Source organism: Hipposideros armiger, unplaced genomic scaffold (assembly GCF_001890085.2).
Source record: "Hipposideros armiger isolate ML-2016 unplaced genomic scaffold, ASM189008v1 scaffold_63, whole genome shotgun sequence".
In the NCBI taxonomy this organism is placed as follows: domain Eukaryota; kingdom Metazoa; phylum Chordata; class Mammalia; order Chiroptera; family Hipposideridae; genus Hipposideros; species Hipposideros armiger.
The window spans coordinates 424512-449696 of NW_017731413.1; the positions used below are offsets into that span (position 1 = coordinate 424512).

General features: G+C 39.6%; 1 protein-coding gene and 1 pseudogene across 1 annotated transcript in view; both read right to left on the reverse strand.

The window, feature by feature from the left end:
* Window positions 1-25185, reverse strand: part of NR1H4 (nuclear receptor subfamily 1 group H member 4) — a 78386-nt gene that overhangs the window by 22357 nt on the left and 30844 nt on the right. The window contains 5 exon segments of the mRNA XM_019641668.1: window positions 2642-2873; window positions 3207-3305; window positions 5006-5139; window positions 7056-7208; window positions 24481-24846. Of these exon segments, the coding sequence (XP_019497213.1) occupies window positions 2642-2873; window positions 3207-3305; window positions 5006-5139; window positions 7056-7208; window positions 24481-24846 (984 nt within the window).
* On the reverse strand, window positions 13612-20114 carry LOC109382297 (60S ribosomal protein L29 pseudogene; annotated as a pseudogene).

The following is a 25185-nucleotide window of genomic DNA, read 5'->3' on the forward strand; positions in this document are numbered from 1 at the left end:
GAAACAGAACATCAAATATCCATGAACCAGAAAAATCTTTATGTGTATCTAGAGGTTGAAAGAAATATTTGGCCAACTAATGAATCTTTAATCAATCTGGAGAATGGATAGCATGTCAAAGGAAAAAAAAAAGTCAAGGTCATGTTGAGATATCTTCTCTCAGTTTAGCACTGCACCATGCAGGGTGGGGAAAATCAGAGAAATATGGGGGGAAATTGGCAATCTAAAGGAATATAATACCATCTGGAAAATCCAAAATCCTTATCCAAGCTTATATGCTCTGGTCCTCAGCAGTCTCTCTAACCTTTTCTCCCCCTCCTCCTTCCCCTCACTCATTGCACTGGAGCCACACTGACCCCTTGCTGTGCTTTGAACACACAAGCCTGCTTTTTGTGCCTCAGAGGTGAATGCTCTTCCTCAGCTATCGCCATGGCTCACCCCGTCACTGTATGCAGGCCTCTGCTTCAATGTGACTCTACCTGAAATAGCACTCCCTAGCACTCACTTGTCCTTACCTGCTTTATTTTTATACACTGAACTTACCACTCCTTGACATGATATTATATTACTTATTTGTTAATTGTCTGCCACCTGTACTGGAGGGTAAATTTCTTGGGGGCAGATTTTGCATGTTTTGTTCACTTTTGTATCCCCAGTGCCTGGCACATAATTGGTATCCAAGAGTTATTTGTTGAATAATTGAATGACTGAAGAAATGAAAGGGAAACAAACACAAGCTTGTGTGTACATGTGTACACACACCACTAATAGAGAAAAAATAATGCCTTCAAAGACTAAATGGCTTAGGAAAGTATTAAGCAACAATGGGAGTTTAGAGAAGAGAGTAATGCTAAGGATCAAGAAGTAATGTCACTGTTCCAGAGAATCAAAGCACTGCTTTGAGGGCAGGAGACAGGCCAGGTCTCCAGCACCCTGGACAGGTCCCAGGACAGATTATGCTCAATGAACTGCAGCATGGAATGAATGACACAGCTAGGTCCTTCACAAAACACTCTTTCATTATTGGTATCACTATTAATACTACTGGTAATAATGTCATTTCTATAATTATTCTTAAAATATTTTTTTCTTTCTCAAGAGTTTTTTGCCTTTCCTTTCCTTCTGTATTTAAAAACTTTCTCCTACTGGTTTACTCATTAAACACACATTAATTGTACTCTTTCTTTCCCTCAGGAACCAGGCCAGGCATTGGGAATGAAGAATTGTGTAAGATATTGCCATTGCTTTCAGACGATCTACCTTCTTGTGAGCAAGGTTTGTTTTTTTAATTTTCAATTATTTCTTGGTTCAAGACCAACTGACCATTTGAACTGAAAAATCGTTTTCCATAAACAACCAAAAACATCATATTTCTCCTTTTCCGCTGTCTCCTCCCACAGTTTTTGTTCTTCTGTAATCTTGTTTTTTATTAAGATTGCCGTAAGCTTAATTAGCATCTAACAAAGTAAGTTCCTCTTTCATTGTTAATAAAGAAATGAAAGAATATTAATATTTCAGTGATAATGAGAACTTCCTCCCCACATTGTATGAGTATTATGTAGGCTTATGTCTATCCATGACACATTTAATAAAATAATGGCATAATGCTTTCCGAAGAAGGCAAATTAACATGTCTAATTAAAATCCTATGTCAGAAGTTACCTTCTATAATTTAATATTACAGTGTTGTGTTGCTATACAAGGTATTTATTATACTCCTCTAGACCATGGGATTCTAATGTACTAATATATTTTTAAAACACTGAAACAACTTAAACCTATTGGCTTAGATTGTTTTGAAATTGTGCCTGAAAGAATTGGGGGCTGGGCGATAAGAATCTTGCCTTCCAGTTTCTGTGGTGGCACCATATCATAATGACTGTGGATAAATCCCTCTCCCTCATTTGACATGATGAACACTTGCTCATCAAGTCTTATCACTCTTCTCTTTTTCTCACTGCTATTGTTTTATTTCAAGCTCTCTTGCCTGGACTGGTGCAGAAGCATAGTAACTGACCTTCCTTGCCTCCAGCCCCTCCCTGTTCAAATCCATCTTGTACAAACCTGATAAAGCCATATCTCTATAACATAAATCTCATCACTTCCCTGTCAAAAAATAATTCATCAAAAACTCTTTACCATCCAGGGGACAAGAATTCAATTCTTTAGTTAGGCCTAATCAGTCTGGTACCAGCTTACCCCGTGTCTAACCAAGGAGCCACAGATATTATGCTACAGCCACACTGAATTTTCTCTCCCATCTCTAATAATTCTATTCTTGTTCATGCCTCATTGTATTTTCACAGGCACATCTCTTGACTTGGAATGCACCTTCTCCTCCATGACACCTGAAAAACTCCTTTTTCTTTTAGACTCAAGTCAAATATGCGTCTCTTAGATACAATTAATAATGATTTCCGGTCTGTTCAGCACTTTGTATACCCTTTTTTATTATAGACTTTAATCACTCTCCTTGAAGGTAACAGCTAGGTACTTAGTATAGAGTGGGCGTTAACAAATACTTATCATTAAAGGCATAAATGGATGAATGACAACTTTTTGCAAAGCCTCCATTTCTTAATCTACCAGTTTGGAAGAATAATTATTATAAATGATTTTACATATCCTATCTGGTTCTAACTTTTCATGTCTATAGTAGACACATTAAATCAGATGTGAGATGATTCCCATTTTGCAATGAACAGATCTGCTGCTCTCAATGGCACAAGAATACTGCACAGGGTAGCAGAGAAGTAACTACATGTATAAATACCTGGCAATTTTTTTGTGAATTCTACAAGAATCTGTACATGACTGGTAGCCATTTCAGTTAAAATGAGAAAATTTTCTTCTGCACTGAATTCTTCTTTTAACTGAAATTTAAGAAAAAAAGCAAATAATTAATATGTAAATAAAAGTATAAAGCCATATAAAACCATTAGGCTAAAGAACCAGATTTAGACAATAACATTTAAAGACCCAGCTCATATTTTTGAGATCCCTGGAGAGCAATTACTATTACCAAGATAGATATGAAAACTCACTCATTAGGTGATTAATGCTGCAACAAGTTTAAATGTATGACTTAAATTCTTAGCTCTAATCATTTCAAAGTAACATATTTATACATAAATTCCAGCTCCAAGATAGTAAAACCTCCCAAAAAATTAACTTTAAACCCATGTATTTTCATATATTGTACATACAATTTTATTCGTGATTTCCTGAGGCATCCTCTGTTTGCTATATGAATCCATAATATAATGTAGAAGATTCTGTTGATCTGGGGTGAGTTCAGTTTTCTCCTACACTGGCAAAAAAATAAAAGGTGTCAGGGAGGTTGGTTTTCAGGCATTTTTCTTATATAATGCGCACGTGCATTTATCTGGAGTAAACCAATATCATAAATTATTGAAAAAAGCCATAAGAGTGGCAGGAACTATGCACTGTGATATAATGCATAATTTCTTTCTATGGGTCCCTTAAACAAGCCATATCATATTTCACTAAATTTCTCCTAAGTTATTCATTTTCCTATCTGTAAAATAGGGAAAACAAAATATTTCTTTCATGTATTTCTTGGGAATAAATAATAGTCTGTATTTGAAGCCTATTGAGCCCATTTATAGAGAAGATCAGCAAAAGTTCAAAGTTTAGTCATATCTAAGGGAAAGTTCCCACGTATAAAATGGAGAATCCATTTAAGGCTATTCATATAGAACAGGGGTTGACCACTGTGGCCCCTGGATCAAACCCACCGGGTTTTATAAATCTATTGAAACACAGACACACTCATTTGTTTAGGTGTTACCTGTGCTGCCTTCACACTAAAAGGGAAGAGTCGAATAGTTGCGATAGAGACCATATGGTCAAAGCCTAAAATATCTGGCCCTTGACCGAAGAAAATTTGCTGACCCCTGAAGTATAGAGTCATCAATCTGAATGATTTAGATTCTAAACATCTCTCTCCTCTTTACTAGTGTCTTTGAAGAGTGTGACTAATTGTGTCGACTCTTTGCTTCTTTAATATTGAAACATTCCTGATGAAGCACTATGGTGAAACAATGCTTTCATATAAAACTATTTTTCTGAAACCAATACAAAATAATACATTTGAAAAACAAAATGTGGATGAAGTTTTCTCTTGTCACTAGTATAATAAATACTGAGAAGGGTGTGGCTTGACCAATCATGGATTTTAGTTTCTCAACTAATGGCAAATTCAAATTCCTCCAAATACCCTGTGCATTATCACCATATGTTTAGCTAATCATCCAAGATGCTGTTCTTCAACTTTGTCCCAAGTTGCTCAAAGGATTTCTTGAGTTATTTGTGACCTCAATGAGAAGGGCTTTTCTGTGTTGGTCCACTGATGTATATTCACTCTGTTTTACCCATTGATAAAGGCTAATTCACAAGCCTCTATTGAGTTCACATCCTTCTCAGTTTGAGCCTCCCCTCTCAATGACGGGGGTGGGGTGTGTGTGTGTGGGGGGGGACGGTCATAAAACTCAGTTTGAAAAATCCATTTTATAAACTGGACCATTTCTACTGGCAAACTCTGGGTAGTAGAAGTGGAATGGAGCGAGGGAGGAGAACTTTCACTTTTTTACTTTTTTAAATTTTCTTTTTTTTTTTAATTTTTATTTATTTATTTATTTTTAGCTGAGCCATCCTGCCACCTGTTGGCAGCTCAGCGGCAGCTTGTAGCGGGTATCAAACCAGTGACCCTGTTGCTCAGAGCTCACACTGTTAAGCGAGCTCTTAACCAACTGAGCCACTCTGCCAGCCCTCACTTTTTTACTTTATACACTGTTATTATTTGATGTTTTTACACTGTAATTTCTATTACTCTCTTGGTTAGAAAGAAGTCCATTTAGTGCACAATTGAAATGAAATTCTGCGCATAGAGCTGCGACTTTCATGTGAAAGCCGCCCAACCGGATCACTACGCCTAGAAGCTCAGCGGCTGCTGGTCTTGGCAGACACCGTTGCCTGTTATTACCCTGCATGCCTTAGTTGTGGAGGTCACTTGTCGCAAGTCGCGCCCTTCGCTGTCTTCATTAATGGTCTGATCTGCATGCTGCTTCACGTTTTTTCTCAGCCGTTTCGATTTACATTGAATTTCAGTTAACAAGCCTGAAAAAGTAAACATAGAGACTTAACCATAGAAAGTACTGGTGGGTGTGTGGTCATGAGGCAGCTGAAATGCAGTCAGCTCATAAGAGCGCCTATGCAATTTGGCACCGAGCCAATTCCAGCCCTTCTGATGGTTTAAGCTTTGGCCTTGAATAAGAAATTTATTTTCTGTGAGTCTCATGAGTTTCTGTATCTTCATTTCTAAAACAGGAATAATATCTACCTTGCAGAGTTTTGTGTCAATTAAGTGTGATCGTGTCATTTTTTTTTAAATGAACTTTATGCAAAGGATTTGTAATGCCAAAGCATTGTACACATGTAAGGTATTCAGTCAATAAAATGGAGAATGAAACTCTCCCTATTGTCTAGGGGGCCTTGAAAGCTAGTGGTTCAAAATATAGGGTTACTATTATTTTTCCTTCATGTTTGCATAGCTATACCATAAGTATATTCAGTTTCACATTAAATACATAAGTAAATGCGTTGAGTAAAACAAATATCAAGATCCCTCAGGAAAGAATTTAAAATCCAGTTAATTTTCAGAACAGTATAAATTATTGAGAACATAACTCAGGGGACTTTGAATTTTTCTTTTGAATAATCACACATCATCATTTATTTACACTTAAACAGAATTATAAAAGATAATGTAGAACAATCCTCCATATTCTCATTTAACTTCCTTGTTCTCTCAATGTTAATGAAATGAAGTTCCAGGAATTTCTTTGTCCTAGAAATTTCGTTTATAAGATTCATGTGAAAGCTTGGCATCTGTCAGCGGGATGAGTCCATGTTCATGAATAACGTTATAGACTCTTGTAGGTGGAGTCATGAGAAATGTCCTCAGGGTTTCAGTTGGAACACATTCATATTTAAGTGATGAGCAACATGAACTAACCAATATCGAAGTGAGTGTTTCCATTGCAAGATTGGATTCCAGCAGCAGCCCCTGCTGCAGTCTCATGTTTCACATATGCAAAGACGAGATTGCGATCACCCACTATAAAACTTTCATCCACCCACCGCTGCATTATTTACACTGACCTATCTCTTCCCCCCCCCTGCACGCATTATTTCTCTGGGTCCAGCCCAGTGGCCTGTACAGCTTGGGAATAAAAGAACTGGAGTCACCTTCCAAAGGCTTTGTGTCATGTGGCATTCCTCCTTGAATGTTATCATCCCCTGGGTGACATTTGTTTGTCTATTTGTGTTTTGAGGAGGAACAGGACTTATCTCAGAATCTGAGTGGTCTGTAGAATTTGTGGAATGAAAAATTAATATGTTATATACTAGCATGCATTCCAAATTTTGATGAAGATTACGCTTCCTCACAACGCCAGCAGTTAATACAGTGTCTTTTTTTTAATCAGATTGAAGGACAAAATGATATTAAAACTCGGGGTAGTTAATTTCCTGTATAAAGCTATACAAAACGGTTCAGAGCTGCACTAAGAGGAGAAGGATTCTTAATAAAATGACTTGGTTTAAAACTCTATTTAGACCATTTAGAGGCAGTTATACCTTATAAAGCATTTTTAATTTTTCCCACAACTGTAAATTTGTATGCTAATTAAACAGTAAATAAAAAGGATATTAAATCAAATTTGGAAGAAACTTTTAGAATGTCATTCTTTGTAGCTTATTAAAACATGTTATTTTAACTGTATGTGAGTGCCACTTCACTCCATGTATAATTCATGCAACAATGAACAACAAAACACAGCCGTCCCAGTGAATAAAATGCTCTTTAGCTGACAGTTTGGACAATTTCAGTGGCTTATTACCCTTTTCAAGAACTTAAATGGCTTAGTAAATGCCTTCTTTACTATGTGAAGTACCATTCTAATTAGATGAGTTACCTGACATCTGCCTCCTTAAGAGATTTTTAGTGGAATGTAATTGCTTGATGCGAATACCTGTATACATACATTCAGCCAACATTCCCATCTCTTTGCATTTCCTTAGTCGACACTCTTGGCACTTTCTTCGCATGTACATATCCATCACACAGTTGCCCCCATTTTTACACTTGTACACAGCATTTTTAGTAATGCTTCTCCGGAAGAAACCTGTGGAAGAAACACAGACAGGGGTAAAAAGGCTCCTAACAACATCCACTCAGAAAGACAAATGAGGATGGAAAGGCCCAAGCATTTTCTCAGGAACCCCCAGAGAGCACCCGGCCACCCTTGAGCACACTGTGGACAAAAGTACTTTCAACTGTACTGCATCATCCAGGAAGGGTGCTGTTTTGAATTTATCTCAATAATAAAGACATGTTTGCCTTGTAGCCTCTCGTAGGAAACATCTTAGTTCATTGTTAAAGATAGATTACTTTCATGATATCTTCACTGGAGGACAAATATGTGCTGGTGTGTTCTGGGGGCTGGTGGTACAAAGGCGAATACATCATCCCTGCCCTCTTAGAGTCTACAGTCTGATTGAGGGCAAAGCCAGGCAAACAAGCAAACAAGTGAAATTCAGCATTCCTGGGCTGTGCTGAGGAGGCAGGGAGAATGGCCAGCTCTGGAGGGAGAGGTCAGACACAGAAGGGAGTGTTGCTCTAAATCTTGGAAAACGAGTTGCTGTTTACCAGGCAGACAGGGAGAGGTCACATTCAAGGTTCCAATTCAGGACTTAATATGCCCAGCTTGGTGTAATACACAAAATGCCAACCTTGATTTAAAAACAAACATCTCTCCTGAGAAGGTAGCCACAGCTGCAGCCTGCTACAGGTAAGCTGCGTAGAGTTGGGCAGGGGATGTGACTGGATTCCTTTCTGCTTCTTGAATCCACTTTCCGTTTCTACTCTTCCTCCTCCAACTGGTGAACCTGACACTTTCAGAGTCAAGGTAGTGTGGTGACTAAGGAGTGGATGGTGAGAGCAAGCGAAGTAACAGGAAAGTGCTTACTTGTGTGTATTGTGAGAAGCTGGCTTATGCTCAGCAAGTGTCTGAAGTTGACTTTCTTCTTTGGGTTGAGTTCTTTAGAGACCCGCCTCCCCCCCCCCCCCCCCCCCCCTGTTNCCGCCCCCTGTTACTGGGATACTTTCCTCTGCAATTCCTCACATCTCTATTCTAGTCCATGGCTTATGTCTCCTTCAGCATCTAGGAATTTGGCAATTCACCTCCATCCTCTTGGTGCCAAAGTCCCTCCATGTGGCCCTTTTAGCGTGGACTTAAGATAACCCCATGCCAGCTTTCTCTGGTTGGTCCAACAAACTCTGTGGGGCACAGAAATCTCTCCCACTTATCCATAGGTGGTCAGCCACCCTTCCTCTTGTCCTTTCAACTTCTCAGGTGAAATTCAGATGCCAGCCTCCAGTCTCCTTCAGTTTCGGGGGATATGTGTCATTCTCTTCAAGTGATCCTGTTAAAGGCCCTTTTGTTGGGCCTCAGGTAGCAAAGCCTCCTTAGTATATAGATTTTACCTGGGGAAGAGGTGACACCTTTTCCTAATTCTCACAAAGTACCATACGTTTCAGTGGTGGCCCCTAGTGGTAGACACTTGCATCTCTCACTCACCCCTTTGCAGTGGGGTTATGGGATTCATAGCCCACTAGTTGCCTGCTCCAAAGTCTTTGGAGCAAGACTGCTCTATAATTGCCAACTCAACCAACTTCATGCCCTCAAAGTAAATGAGTATTTAATTAGCTCTTGACCACCCATTGAAAGATGGGCCAACTTTGGAACGTAGCATCTACTGTCTTCCTGCCTCTGCAGAAATTGAGACAGCAAGAATCCTTCCTATTTGTAACAGCCTGTTGGAATAATATTTAACATTTAGTGAGCACTCCTTATTTGTTGTTCTCACCACTTTACCTGCATTTAGTTATTTAATCCTGGTATCAACTTTATGATGAAGATAATATTATATGTCCCCATATTACAGATGAAGAAAAAAAGATACAGAGAGGTTAAGTACCAGTACATTGGCCATGATCACGGTTAATAAGTGGACTAGGAGGAGTCAAACCCAGCTGGTCACCAAAATGCACACGCTTAAGCAATATGTTTACCATGATTACCTCCTTTGGGTCACAAGAGGGTAGAATAACTTCATATTAAGTACCTACTATCTGAAAGCTACATTCTCTGACCTGAGAGATACCAAGAGGAGTAGAACAGTCCTTGTCCTCAGAGCTCCCACCTTAGTGAGAAGGCAGAAACAAATGCCCAGCATAATATAAGATACAGTAATAGGATAGCTAATTAAATAATAAATCATTGGAATGTAGATGAAACGTGATCATTTCAGGGCCACATTGTACACTTGCGAAGGTTGTGCCAAATTTAAGGGGGGAAGGCAGCAATTCCATCACAGACATGGAGATATGCATATTTGTTATGACAGCCTTTTGAGCAGAAGGCAGTAAAAGATTATTCTAGTAAACTACGTATAATGTGACAATTCCCCAACAGCTAGTAGTCGAGCATCTTGAGGAAAAGGACTTATATAGGCTGAGACTAATTCCAAGTAGGGGGGATCAGGGAAGAGTTCATAATAAAAATGAAATCTGAGCTGGATCTTAGAGAATAAGTAGCGTTCTGAAACATGGCCTGTAAAGAAGGCAGGGTACTCTGGGAAATGAGCAAAGGCAGGGAGTTATGGGAGCTCCAAGGGAGGGTGGATAATCCATCTTGATGGGAGGTTCGAGTGTGGGGCTGAATTAGTGGGAGATGGGTGAGGGCATAGCAGTGGAGCAGAATATGGTTAAATGCCCTTGAATGCCAAGCAAAGGAGTTGAGCCTTCACTGTGTAGACAGAGAAGCCATTAAATGGGTTTTGGGCCTTGGCAGAGGAGGGTATGTCCTAACCTGCATGATGGGAAGAACCCTAAGTGCGAGGTCAGGAAAGGTGGAACAGGGAGACTGGATGCTGGAGGCAGGAGACTGTGACCAGGCAAGAGGTGATAAGTACCTGGACTTGATGTGAGGCGATGAGAACAGGGAGGGGGAAACACTAAAAATGAAAGCAGAGGCTGATGTCAAGGTTAAAAAGTGACAGACTTGCTTGTGAATTTGTCACTTGGTATAACTTGCGCTAGGAACGATCTTAGTGTTCTCCTAAATGTCAAATTCAACCACAGAAAGTCTAAAAAAAGAGACTGTGCTTCAGATGAAAGTTGATATTGGGAGTGCAAATGGCAAAATATGCATTTTTAGAGAAACTATTGGCAAAAATAATTTTTTTCCAGGTACCAAATCATTGAGCTCAATGACCACTTTAGCCTTCCTGAGCCAGCCTTTCTCCTCATCTTCAGCCCCTCCCAGGAATAGTTCCCTTTCATGCCGTCAGATACTGATAGTTCATTAGTTAACAGAAATAAAACTCTTTATTCCAAGATGAGTTAAAGGATCAGTGCGTAGGAAAATTCTGCAGGTTTTTTTTTTTTCACTCTGGTGTTAACTGAGAAGGAAATCATTATCATCTCAATAGCTGAATTAATTAGCTTTCATTCTGAGATGGCAACACAATATTATCATTATATCACTTAAATATGGGTACATATACTGTATTTATACTTATGCAAATCCAGCCATACACACACCTGAGCCTCTCTGTCTTGTGCATATTCAACAATGCCCATATCAGAAAAGTCATTTGAAAATGAATGGAAAGGAAATTCACTGAGGAACAGAGGCTCCCTGGTAACAAAAGATGAGTAGACAGGCCTGGCACTGCCATCTGAGGAACGGGTAGCTCTAGGGGGATCCCTGGTGTGGCAGGAGGACAGCTAACGAGGGAGTAAAATGGACTGCTCAGATATGCAGAATATTGTCCATCTTGCTTTTCTGCTTCTTTATGCCCATGGAATCCACATACCACTCCCTACTCTCAGCTCATATACACATGTGTTTGCATGTGTACACACAAACACACATGCGCATGCACACACCAGACTCCAGTAACTGACAGTAAGCTCTCCATTACTTTGAAATCAATAACTTGTTGGTTGTTTAAAACTTTAAAATCCTCTAGGCTTTTTCAACAGCAACACACACACACAGAGGTAAGCAACTAGTGATCTTTACATCCAGTATTGCCCAATAGAGTTAGCCTGTTGGTCTGTCTCAGCACACCTTGGAATTAAGAGGACTATCCCACCTACTTATATAGGGCTTGCTTTGTATCAGACACTGTCCTGAACACTTTGCATATGGTGATTCATTTAATATTCATAACAATCCTGTGAGGTAGTGTCTATTATTATCTCTTTCTTACAGATAAGGAGACTGATTTACACAGAGATGATGTAATTTGCTCAGTCTCTAAAGATAGTCAATGGTAGAGCTCAGGTCTGAACCTCAACAGGCTAGGTTTCAAACTGTGCTCTTAACTACTACCTTATGCTGTCCTAGTAAGGAGCTTGCATCCCTAAACATTGTCTTTAGACATTAATCTTCCCAAATCCCACACAGCATGTCAAGTGCTCCGTAGTTTCTTCTCTATCTCCAAAGCTTCTTCAGAAACATTCTACTCTTCCTCCCCAACCCCAGCTATCTTTTCCACCTCTGTCTCTGTTAGGAAGCTGCAAAGAGGTACAAACTAGAGAAAAGGGCTGGCAACATTAAACAAAGTAAGCTTTGGTCTCCATCACACAATTTCTTAATCTAGGACCTTGGCCTTTCTTCTTGAGTTTCTTGCTGACATTTTTAAACTTGGTAATAGATTCCTGATTGCTTGGCAAGAGCTGTTTCAGACTATTGTTTTTTGAAAGACAAAATCCTCAAACTTCTGAGATATAGTTGATGAAAATTATTGTAGACTATTTCATTGTCGAACCATTGACTTTAAGTTTGTTTCCTTTAATATTTTGGAGAGCCACCAACAAATGTCTAACTGACTTTGCCAACACTTTTGCCAACTACAATTTCTATTGATTTTTTTTTTCTTAAATAGTTTTAAAAGCACTGACTTTGGGTTAGGTTTGGAAGTTGCCTAATATCATTCATCAGTAGACAAATCTACAAACAACTTAGCAGTCAAAGGGCATTCATCAAACTTCTATGCTCCCTTATGTCAAAATATCCCATGAAAATATGTATTATGTATCAAAAAGGAGGGAGAAGTTCATTGAAACAACATATTTTAGAAGAGTTTGAAAACAGCCTCATCAGTGTATCAAAAATGTTGATGAATTTCTGAAAGATAGAAAACAGTATAGAGAAATGTGGCACAATACAGGTGCGAAGAATGTAGTATTCATTCAAGTTCAGATTCAAGGAGATATAGGCCCAAAGCATTCAGAGGGGTCACTGCGCTAAGTCAGGAGCTGGCTAACTATGGCCTGCAGGGCACATTTGCCCCCCTATTTCTGTATGGCCCACAACCACAGAATGCTTTTTACATGTTCAAGGTTGGAAAAAAATCTCAAAAGATGAATACTAGTTTGTGATATGTAGAAATCATATAACATTGAAATTTCAGTATTCACAAAGTATATTGGAACACAGCCAAGCTCATTCATGACCATGGTGTCTGCTTTCCCACTACAATGGTGGAGTCCCATAGTGGTGACAGACCTTAATATCCACAGAGCCTAAAATACTGACTAGCGGGCCCTTGACAGGAAAGGTTTGCCACCCCCTGTGCTAACCCATAAATAGCAGCAATATTGGCATTCAGTCTCAAGCTATGAATATAAGTCAGAGGGGAAGGGCAGTGCCAGGAGGAGACGGGAGTCCTCCCGCCCAGAAGACAAGGACCAGAACATTCTATCTGACAGCACACCTTGTCCTCCCTCCTGATGGCTAAGAGCAGGCTACTCAGACAAAGAGCATTCTCCGAGGCGCCTCAGTGAGATCCCCCTCCTTTCTAGAGTCATCAGGGAATTGCCTTTGTCAGAGTTTGACCTGCAAGCAGCTCTAAGTCTGTTTCTCCTTTTGCCTCAACCTATTAATAAAAAGTGCAGGGTCAAAGTGTAAGACACCGAAAGGTATAGTATTGATAAGCTCACAGACACATGCTACATGTTACTGGTTTTGAAAATCTTTCATAGAAGAATTTTTTTTAAGCTTAATTGATTCATCAGCTCATCAGCTCAACCATATAACTGAACTGGGAAAGAAAATAAATCTACCTCATTGCATTGTTTTGTGCCCTTAAAACTAAGAAAAATAAATAAAAATAAGAAATAAAATAAAGCGAGGGGCAAAAAAAAATCTGGTAGAGGGTTTAAGTAGAATAAGTGAAATTAAAAAGAATAAAACAAGCAAATAAATAAATGAATAAATAAATAAATCTACCTCATTTTAGTACTGTAAATAAACATAAATCCTAACAATGTTTTAAAAGGTCATTTGATTATTTGGCCTAATGATTTTGGATGATCAAAAAATAAATGATCTCTCACTCAAGCTCAGAATAAAAGACATTGTAATAAGTTGTTAAGAATAATAGTAATAATAATAATAATAATAATAATAATAATAAAAGACAGAACCCTCACATCCTTTATGTCAGCTCAAGTATCACCACTTTATCTATAGCAGTATCCTTCACGTGTTCCAACCATCTCTCTCTTTTTTTTTTTTTTTTTACAGATCCTGACTCAGCTTGATTTGTACAAACAGCACAGGATGACACCAGCCCCATGAAGACCGCAGCCCAGGGGTCATACCAGTCCTTCCATCCTCACATCGGCAGACAAAGGCCTCTACTCTGGAGCCTTCATGGGGGCCCGGGCTCCTTTGGGAGCCGGAGCCTAAGCTGGAGGCAGAGCTGTAGCTGAAGGCACAGGCACAGGCATGGCTGGGGCCTTGGTTTGAGCCTTGGCCTTGGCCTTCTGCTGGCAGAGCCTGGGACCCTTGGCGATGCGGGCTCGAGCACATTTCCCAAGCTTGGGGTGGGCGATGTAGGCAAGTCGACTGAGCTTGCGGCTGCCGCCCTTTGGGATCTTGGGCTTGACCTCCTTGGACTTTCCGAGGGCCTTCATGGCCTCAGCCCGTGCACTAAAGGCCTTGGCGTTGTTGGCTTGCATCTCTTTCAGGCCCTTCTTGTTGGCTTCTTGGCATAGCCCATGTTCCTTAGGAACTTGGGGTCCACCCCCTTAAGAGATTCATATCTTTGTGATTGGGGTTTCTTGATGCTGCTTCTGTGCCATTTTGGGGACTGGTTGTATGTGGTGTGGTTCTTGGACTTAGCCCTGTCTGCACAGCCAGGTAGTCAGCCTCCCTGTCCTCCCTGGGGCTTGCATCTGCTGCTGACTGCGCATCGCAGAGGGCTTTGGATGCCGCCCCATCCATCTATTTTCCATTGTCTTTTTACCACTTATCTCTTTTTAAAATTATCTTACCATTTTCTTGAAGAGTTCATTCTTTCCTATGGTTCAAACATCAATAGATATGAAAGGAAGTAAAGTAAAACATCTCCTTCCCATACTTGTCCCCAACCTACCCAGGTGTCTTTCCCAGAGACAATCTTATTTGCTTTTTATTTTTGTGGGCACGAGTGTCTGTACACTTATAAAATTATCTCCTTTAATTCTTTTGATTCTGGGTTGAGTTAGATTAAACTCAACTCTCTACCTACTCCATGCCTACACTTGAGTAGCTTCAGGGCATCAGAAAGAAATACACAACCATACTGACAGTTTTATTTATTCCTAACAATAAATCTGCAGTGCGCCATCTGTGCTACAGGCATCATGTCACATCCCTCGTCAGTCCTTTCTTCTACTCCAGTATTTTGTTACAACTTCTCCTCTTTAACCTCCCAACACCACTTCCCCACCTGACTCTCAGCTGAGGACTGAGCTTCTTATTTGACTGAGAAAACTCAGCCTATCAATAGAGAATTCCCACATGCACCATGAAATTTATTAGTTTATCTGTATCTGCACCACTTAATCTTCCTTCCTCCCTTTTATTAAAGATGCACTTGTTCTGTCTAAGCCAATCTCACCTTAAAATAAAACACTCTTTTTCAGCCCCACTCTTCCATCCATCATCTTGTTTCTCTGCTCCCCTTTATGGCAAACCTTCTTGAAAGAGTAGTCCACATTCCCCTCTAAGCAAAAGCTATGCTTAGAGGGGAAATATAGAGTATTGAACACATGTATTAGAAAAGAAGAAAGAACTGAAATCAACAATCTAAGCTTCTACCTTAGGAAACCATAAAAGAAGAGCAAATTAAATCAAAAGTAAGCACAAGACAAGAAATAATACAAATTCAAGCAGAAATCAGTGAAATTGAAAATAGGAGAACAATAGAGAAAATCAATGAAACCCAAAGCTGGTTCTTGAAGATCAATAAAGTGGATAAATCTCTAGCTAGTCTAACCAATAAAAAGAGAGGCAAATTACTAATATCAGAAATGAAAGAGGGATTATTACTGCTATTCCCATGGACATTAAAAGGATAAGGAATATTATAAATAACTCTGTGCCTTCTCTGCCTTTTCCTCTGTTTTCGTGGGGAGGGCAGATGATTCTGTAGAAATCAACACACTTTTCAAATGACCAAAAAACAAATTGCAAAATACAAAAAGCAAAAACACAAGTGGTTTTCAGTGGTTGCCTCTGGGGAGCAGGACTAGGGGTGCAGACAGTTGGAACAATTATATGCCCTTTTCACAAGTTGACTTTTGAGTCTGGTGTACTTATTGCTTTGACAAAATGTTTATTTAGTGATAAAGGCATCTAAGAGGGTTGAAAGCAGAGATCTACTGATGCCCTCACCCCTACTGTATCTTTTGGGAGGATGAAGGGCGAGGTAATGATGCTCTACCTGAATTTGGCTTTGCATGTCTTTAAGAGCCATTTGGATTCCCAGGTAGGTAAACTTCCAGGAGCTGGAGGATTAACTAATTAATTAGTAAAAAAATTGTTTTGAAGATAGTGTGTGACCCAAATGAGGAGGGCTGGATGAACAGAAGAATAATGAGGATAAATTAATAAGAATTAACCAATAAAATAACAATAGCTAATTCTTATTAAGCACTAAAGTGTGCCAGATACAAAGCTAGATGTTTTAAAAACAAAGCCTCATTTTTTTCTTCACAAGAACCCAATGATAATAATACTACTAACAGACATTGAGGATTTACTATTGGCAAATGCCATGTTAATTGCTTTACACACATTAGCTTATTTAGTCCTCCTGACAACCCCTAGATACCTCTCTCAAAGGGTTGTCCTGAAGATTAAATGTTAGTACATCTAAAGACTTCAGATAAAGCCTGCACATAATAATCACTTGATATACATTATCTATCTATCATCTATCTATCTATCTATCTATCTATCTATCTATCTATCTATCTATCTATCTATTTTCATCATCATCACCATCATCATCACCATCACCATCCCACCCTCCTCCTCATTATCTTTTTCTTGGGGGGCAGAATTGGGGGGATCGGAACAGCGCTGGGGAATTGGGGGAAGGGGAACAGACAAGTTGCTGTCCTTTTGTTCTTCAGTCTAGTTGTGGAGGATGTTGTTTCACTGGCCCAAGTTGGCACCATCATTGCACTCTTCCCGGGCAAGGCAGATCAGTCGCCGGCTTCTGGATGGCCGCTACACGCTGGCTGCTGGCCGCTCACGCTGGCTGCTGGCTACGCACGGTAGCCCATGGCAACCCACTGCCACAGGGGCTGCAGCCTACACCGTCGCCGGCGACTCATGACAGCCCAGCTCCAGGTTGAGCTGTTGTTCAGCATCTTAGCTGTGGAGGGCAGTGTCACTGGCCCTCATATATGGGATCCGAACCGGGGCCCTCTGGCGTCCCAAGCCAGTTCTTAACCATCGCGCCACTCGGCAGGCCCTCATTATGTTTTTTATTATCCTCATTTTGTAGGTGAAGGGTCTGAAGCCCAGAGATGTTAAGTAACTTGAAATAGCTGAAAAGAGAATCAGCTGGGAGTGGAATCCAGATTGACTACCTTCAGGATCCTACTTCTCCCATGATTTTTATAACTCCATTATCAAAGGCTTCCAATGCAGTGAAATAGTTTAAACCCCACCCCTTGCATCACACTCAGATGTAATTTGACCTATAGAGATCATTAGGGTCATTATTAAATTTTACAAAGTCATATACCAAAATCAAATAGGATTTTAGTATGTTTTCGAGTCAGTGCACCTCAGCCCTGACCCATAAACAAAAGGCCCATTGAAAACATTATTCTATACCTTAGAATAGTTTCAATATTTCTGGAATCTTTTCTCAAACTTTAGAACTAAATCTAATGCTTGTTCACTATCTTCTATAAAAATACATTCAAAAGGACAATAGGTCACCCATTTACTCATAAGATGCCTTTTAAGTATTCTCCTATTCTCTCCCTGATAGGTGTAGAGTCTCCTGGCCTGGAGAAGAATGTGACTGACACTGACCTATTTGGAAATGTGACCATTTGAAATTTCCAGTCAGATGCAGATCAGATTTGTTAGCTGAGGTTTGCAGTTTAAATCAAAATTCATTCAAACATTCACATATTTCCATATGCTCTACTGATAACCAAGGGCAAAGAAAGCTCTCGATTTAATCTAGTGCTGAGCAAATGACAGTCCTTGTCATTCTGCATTATGCTTGTGTTCTGCAGGTACTTTTTAAAAAATCAGAATTTCTCTCATTGTGCCATAAATGTCTACAAGAAATAAAATATTCAGAAAATTTTAAATATTTCTAAAAACAGATATAGAGGCTAATGAAATCAGAAAGTTTAACCATGATCTTTGTTTTAAATTTTAGAAAACTTTCAAGTGTGTGTGTGTGTGTGTGTGTGTGTGTGTGTGTGTGTGTGTGTGTATCACAGTTCTGACGGATCTGTGGTGAAGTCCTAAAGCAAGAGAACTGCCAGGATCTTTACATATAAAAATCAATTTAGCCCTCACAATGACTGTGAATGAGATATTATCCCTATTTTACAGATAGGAGGCTCAGAAAAGTTAAATATTTTGCAAATTAAAGATAGGCTAGCTAGATATCCACTGTACCTTCCTTTATTCTGGTGTGCACCCTCTACTGTTAAGGAAGGAAAGTTGAACTCAATCTTTTCCAGACTCTCTTGCAGCTAACATTGTGCATATGATTTAAGCTCTGCCAAGCCGATGCCCTTGTAAGACATTTGGAAAGTGGAAGTGAAGAAAGAGCTGTGCTTCTACTGCTTCTGTTGTTGCTGTTGGCAAGCAGGATCATGGAGTTTTGCTGTGGCAGCATCTTGGTTTCCAGTTGCTAGCTTTGAGGGCATTGAGAGGCAAGACACAGGGCATTCATTATTTGTATTTACAGATTTAACAGGCAAGCCATGCCTCTGGGGCCAGTAATTGTGGTAAGACAGCATCCTGATCCCTAGATGGCAGCTTAGGTGACACTTCCTGAAGCCAATAGCTGTGTTAGCTTCCCGATTCTCCATCTTCTTGAATAGCAACTGCCCTGGCAGACCAGTGCCGCAGTGTGGCTCTCAGCATCCTCCTGGAGGCTTGCTTAGCATAGAACCTGCTCCACTGCCTTTCCAGCTTCTCCTATATTAATTCTTTTCTGCTTGAAATTTGGGTGTCTGTTTTATTTCACTGAACCCTACTGATATATTAAGTACCTTGCTTAGTTGGTCAAGAAGTACAGAGCCTAGATTCAATACGCGCCTGTCAAATCAAGTCCACACTCCCTCTGATGGAAAGTCATTTTGCATCTGGAAGCTCAAATATCCAAGGGGTATGGGGTAGGAGGACAAAGTTGGTCCAGCTGTCAGGCCTGCCTGGCACAGGGCACTGGTTCTTTCACTTATATATTGTCCTATTCTGAGCTATGCACTGAGCTAGGACAATTTTCATTTGTTTTCTCCAGAGAACATATACAAAGCACAAAGGAGCCAATTACTGGCTTTTCATTCATCAAAGCCTAAGTTCCAAGATCCCAGACAGTAAATTTCCCCAAGTTGGGAGAGGCAGACAATCAAAGAGGAAATGAAAAGAGCTAAGAAGTTAAGAAGTACCTGAGGAGGTCCTGAGCTCTGTCCCTCTCTGCTCCCCATCCCCATCTTCAGACTGAGTCCTGGGATGGGGGCACTGAAAGATTATAGCGCTCCATGTCATTCGGGAATCCTAGAACAGAGCGATTCTTGCACCCTTTCCTGGGGCGAGCCTGGAGAGGCCCTCAGGGTTCCCTGCACCCAGAGTGGCAAAGGAGCAGATGAAATGGCTGCCTGGATTCTCTGGGCAGCCAGGCATTCTGGAGTACCACTGGGGCAGCATCAGGAACCCACCCACCTGAGCTCCAAGGAAATAGGTGGGCCAGATAGGAAGGGAAAGTGTGCCCAGGACCCAGCACGGAGCCTCAGAGACCTTTCCCACTGGTGACTGAAGACCAGCTAGAACAACATTCCAATGGAAGCCAGACTGTTAACAGTACCAAGAACCAGAGCCCCATGCCCAATGGCCAGCGCCCAACCCATCCACAAGATTGCATAATCCTGGAATTTAGACAAAACCCCAGAACAAGGTTTTTCCATTTGGGGTTTTTTTCTCTTTTTTGGGAGGGGAGTAGAATAATCTTGATTTGAATGAAATAAAGTTCCCACCAGGACTTTTGAATTAAATCCAGTTATACAGAGTTAGGTTACATTTCCTGCACACAGGCCCTGAGTGTTGCGTTCTCCCACTGCACAGCTCCCAGCTAATTGTGACACTGACCCTTAAGAGTCATTGCTCTAAAACAGGGGTCAGCAAATGAATGACAGCTAGGCCCACGAGTCAAATTCAGCCGTTGCCTGTTTTTGTTTTTGTTTTATCTTAAGTTGTAAAATTGTCAAGGTTAAGTAAAGCCACAGCCATGCATGCTCCTTCTTTGCACGGCTGTGTTTGCAGAGTTGCATAATTAAAACAGACTGCTATGGATTAGCACCTAAAATGTTTACTATCTGTTTCTTCACAGAAAACAATTGCCAGCCCCTGGTACAGAAGAACATGGGCTCTGCCTGGCTCCACCTCATCTGCTTCCTCGCGCTCTGGGCCTTTAGCTGCCACCATAGAGGCAAAGTTTCAGATCAAAATCAGTGAAAAAGCTCTGTCTTCCTCTGCTCTTAAAATTTTATCTAATTCCAGATTCAGCTTTTTCTTCCTAAACGACAAGCAATGGTTCTCTTTTGACCACTTTTCTGTCCCCTTGTCTCCTGTGACCTTGAACTTCCCTGGGTGCCTTGTATTTCTGACTTCTATTCCATATTCTTTATGGGCTTCTCTTCCCTGCCTGCTTTTAAAGTTGGTGTTTTTTGGGGTTGTCCTCAGCACACGGGTCTTTCTTTATTCACACTGCCTCCTTCCTGAATTCTTCTCAGAAGGACAAGGGTTCCCTACAACCTTCACCTATGAGGAGGTAAGCCAGCTTGGACAATACTGATACTGATAACTGTTCCCGTGTCTTGGACAATACTGATACCTTAACACCCAAATAAGCACTTGATTTTCTTCCTTTGGTCATCAAGGCAGTCAATATCAGCCTTAAACAAATAGCTTAAAGAGTAGAATGATCACTTAGTGGGAAGCAATAAAAGTCATCGTAACCTGGTGGGCCTCACTTTCTTCATCTATACAATGGGGATATGGAGAATTAATACGTTTACTACTGAAGTGTAGTAAATACATCACCTAAGCTATTAGCACTGGCCTCCAAATCTCAGCTTCCTTTTGGAACGGTACGCTATTCCTCACCTCTCAAATAGGCACAGTAATACCTATTTTCCACAGCTGCTATAAAGACCTGAGAAAATGTTTGTAGTATTGGCATATCATTGGCACTGAAATTTGTGGGGTCCAAAGTATTTATAATGGGATTTTTCTTTTGAATCCAGATTTTCAGAATAAGCTGTGCATGTTCTTCTTTTCTATGTCTCTCCAAGCAGGAAACATGACTTAGATTAGGCTTGGTGTGTTTCTAGTCCAGGCTTCTAGTCTACATTTTTATCTATCGAATTGTCCTTGTGATGACCTCATGGAGAGTGGCATCCCCACCCTTGAAAATTTCACAATCACAGTGCACAACCAAGCTGTTTGGCCAGATGAGTCACCTCAGTTGACTTTGAGATGTGATTTGCATCAGTAGTTCTCGAACTTTAGAAAGGAGGCCTTGTTAAACCACAGATTCTTGGGCCCCATTCCCAAAAATTCTGATTCAGTAGGTCTGGGGCAGGGCCTTCAAATTCACATTTCTCACAGCTTCCCAAGTGATGCTGAACTGGTACTTCTGGACGAAGGACCACACTTTGAGTAGCACGGGTTTACACAGACAAGTTGGAGAAGCTTTCCGTCAAGAATGGCTATCAAATGGAATAATCCTTCCAAATAAATGATAATGAGTTGGGCATCAATATTTATCACGATAAGCAGAAAATATTCACACTGCCGCTGTACTCTATGTTAATATATTCTAAGACCACAACAATAATAGCGATAGGCATTTACTAAGTTTTGACTATACACCAGACATTTTTCTAAGTCCTTTGCACATAAATTTATTTCTATATTTTGATTTTATGGATGTCTTTAAAAATTAATAATAGCATTCTCTGGATCATTTCTATGACCATCTTATACTGCCCTTCAAACTAAAATGCCCTCATTTTTGTTTGTATCCATGATCTCATTAACAGTAAGGGGTGCAATTTATTTGTGCAGAGCTATGAAAATGTGGCAAAGGTTAACTTACTATGCATGGGATGTACTCAGCTCAGGGATGACCAAATGGAGCTCTAAGTAAACCAAGGTTTGGATGAACGAATTGTTTGAGCAGAGAAAAGCAGTGGGGACTGAGGCCTCATGTGATGTGTGGTATAGATATACTAAATTCTAATGAACCTGTGCTTTCATAACAATTTGGGCAACAAAACCACATAATCTAAACAGTCTGTTATTTGATTGATTTCATATTTTTGTTTGTATTTAATTTTGTAAATTGGTTTTTGTTCTTTTGTTGTATAGAAATCTTATTGTATTAAAAATTAACATAAGGAATTTAATAAAAGCAATTTAAATCAACATTAGAAACATGGCTCACTTCAAGAAAGCTCCATATGTAATCTAAGTTTGACAAACTCTATATTATAATAGTGCTTTTAACTGAACGGTCGATCCCAGTGGTCCTCAATGGGGTGATTTGGCTCCTCAGGGAACATTTAGCAACATCTGCTGACATTTTTGGTTCTCACAACTAGGGGGCTGCTATTGGCATCTAGTGAGGAAAAGCCAGGGATGCTGCTAAACATCCCATAATGTATATAAGACATGTCCCCATAGCAAAGAGTTATCTGGCCCCAAATGTCAATAGCATTGTGCTTCAGAAACCCTGGTCTAACCTTCCCTTTGATCAATTCAAAGCAATCGGAAGGGTGAGATGACCTATAGATATTTTCTGACTTATGAAATTTACAAACTAGGCCAGAAGACAGGACAAACAGGTATGAAATAATTAGAACATTATAAACTGTGGTATGCTAGATTCAGAAGATTTAAAGAAGAACCTCAGAAGCCAAATAATACAATTTACCATACAAGGTAGAAACTTCCCGTATGAGGACTCAAGCCTGACCATCTAACCTCTTGTTGAATTTCTATAATGATGAGGAGTTCATTATCACCTGAGGCAGAAAGCCAATCTCATTGTTGGAAGTCTTCTTGTTAGTGTTAGAAAATTATTTCTTGAATTATGCCCCAAATATGCCATTCTGTCTACTTATCTTTTGGTCTTTATTTGCCCTCCAGAGTAACAGACCCGCCATTTTTTAACTAGAGCCACTACAAAGCTCTTTCTTTTTTATGTAGGTCAGCAGTTGATTTTTCAAACCAATGTGTAGAATTTTGTTTTTATTTTAATCCAACTTTCAGGCTAGTCATTTTGAAATTATTTTATTTTTCTAACAAATTTGCCATCCCTCCCTTCTTTAGTTCAATTCTTTTTTTTAAACTGTAATATAAGCAGATTTTCATCTCCATAACTCTGACTGCTCAAGGAAAAATTGTCACTAAATAATGGGGGGGGGGTGGAAGTATAATATTTAGTTTTATCATTTGGAGGTACAGAAGAATTAAGTACAGTAAAAGACTTTGAATGTATTTTTACAAAATAGAGTTACATATACCAAGTACCAGCGATGAACATGGATTTTCATTATGTCATTCAAAAAACATTTATTCCATAATTAATTACCTATTATTTAAAATTAACAGACACTGTGTTGAATTCTATGAAGAGTAACAGCTGAAGAAGACATAATCTATGACTTCAAAGAATTTGTAAGTTCTCTTTTTACCTATTAAAACTTGACTCTCTACAAAAATAATACAGATATTTTGGAGGCCATAAATGAGATCTTTTAAATTTTCTTTATAGATCTGTTTTAATTTTTAAATTTGGGGCATAAACACTATATATTTTTTTAACCTAATGAAATCATACCAAGTTTTTAAGAGGTGACTGATGTAGTTTTACACAATCTGATCATTTGAACTTTCAAAAGGTTTCAAACGTCCTTGAGCCATTCTTACGTGGCTGTTTATTTTTATGGCAATCGCTGGCATCTGGGAACCTGAATTTGGCACACCATTCAATAGATTCTGCTCAAGGGCAGTTCTTATTCAGCTTTCAATGTCGTAAAAGCTAGCACGGCGCCTAGCACATGGTAAGTATTCCATAAACATTTACTGAATGAAGAAAGACACAGATAAATAGGTTAACCTACTCATCCACTCTGTCCTTTCTTCTGAAATTTTACAAACTTATTGTCTGTGCCCTCATTGGGGGAGTTATCATGTAGGAAGTTATACTGAGTCATTTTCATATTTTATATGTTATATAGTTAATCCATTCTAAGTGGATTGCAACTTCATTGATTCTCCCACAGCATCTCTCACAGATCTATGTTCCTACTAAATTAAATGGTGTTGAATATAAGCTATTACCATTTCTTTCTTTCTTTCCCTCTGTTTTTCTTTCTCTATTTTATCTCAATTAACTAAAGTACATGAAAATATATTTTAAAATATCTACTGAATAAAGTTCTAGTCTCCTTGACCTTAATTTTAAAAGAGATAAGTTCAAGTTTCTCTTTCTTTTACAAAAACAAGAAAGATAAATAAAATCCACAATCATAAATTTCTTTTAACTCCTTGCAAGGTTGTGCGTAGGCAAAATGTCACTTATATCTAAACTAAATATTCTTACAGGCTTTTCCTAGAGATCTACGACACCCCAACAAAGGTGAGGGGATAGGAAGAGGTAGAAGCAAAAGAGGAGAAAACGGGAAGTTACCTGAAACAAAAAATGAATCCATTTTAAGAGATTTCAACAACCAACATAGTAAAACCTTAACGAGGAGAAAATTGCCAACCAAAAGGCACTTACCTTTGCATCCCTCACAGGTCAGTGCATTATAATGGTATCCAGATGCTCTGTCTCCACAAACAACACACAGCTCATCCCCTTTTATTCTCCCTGCGGACGCGCCCATTCGGGCCTTCTTTGTTACAGGAATCTCTGTTACCTCAGTCTGTCCCTGGTAGAGGGTTTCAGCTGGCATTCGCCTGAGTTCATATATTCCAGGAGAGTACCATTCTTCAGGCTGCTGGGGGTAGAAACCCAAGTTGGAATAATAGGATGATGAGGAAATCTGTGGTTGAACTTGGGGAAACTGAACATTGTTGTATTGTGAGTATGGTTCCACTTCAAGATTCTGTCCCAGAGTACCTGCTGCTTGTTCTGTTAGTACACCTGAACAAAAGCGACAACAAAACTGGAATTAACGTCATCATTTTGCAAACTGGAGAGGCAGTTTGAGCATATGGTTAGGAGTGTGGGCTGTAAGACAAGACTGAAATATTTAACTATATAAAAATTAACAACTTTTTTTCCATCATAAAAGTCCCCATAAAGGATTAAATAACTAAATTAAAAGCTCAGAAAAATATCTACAACATAAAGGACAGACTAAATACACATATCATTAATATGTGAAGAGCCCTTGTAAACCAATAAGATAACATTCATCAAGGGAAAAAAGTGGTCAAATATATGGCAATGACAGAACTGACTCTGGGTGGTGAACACACA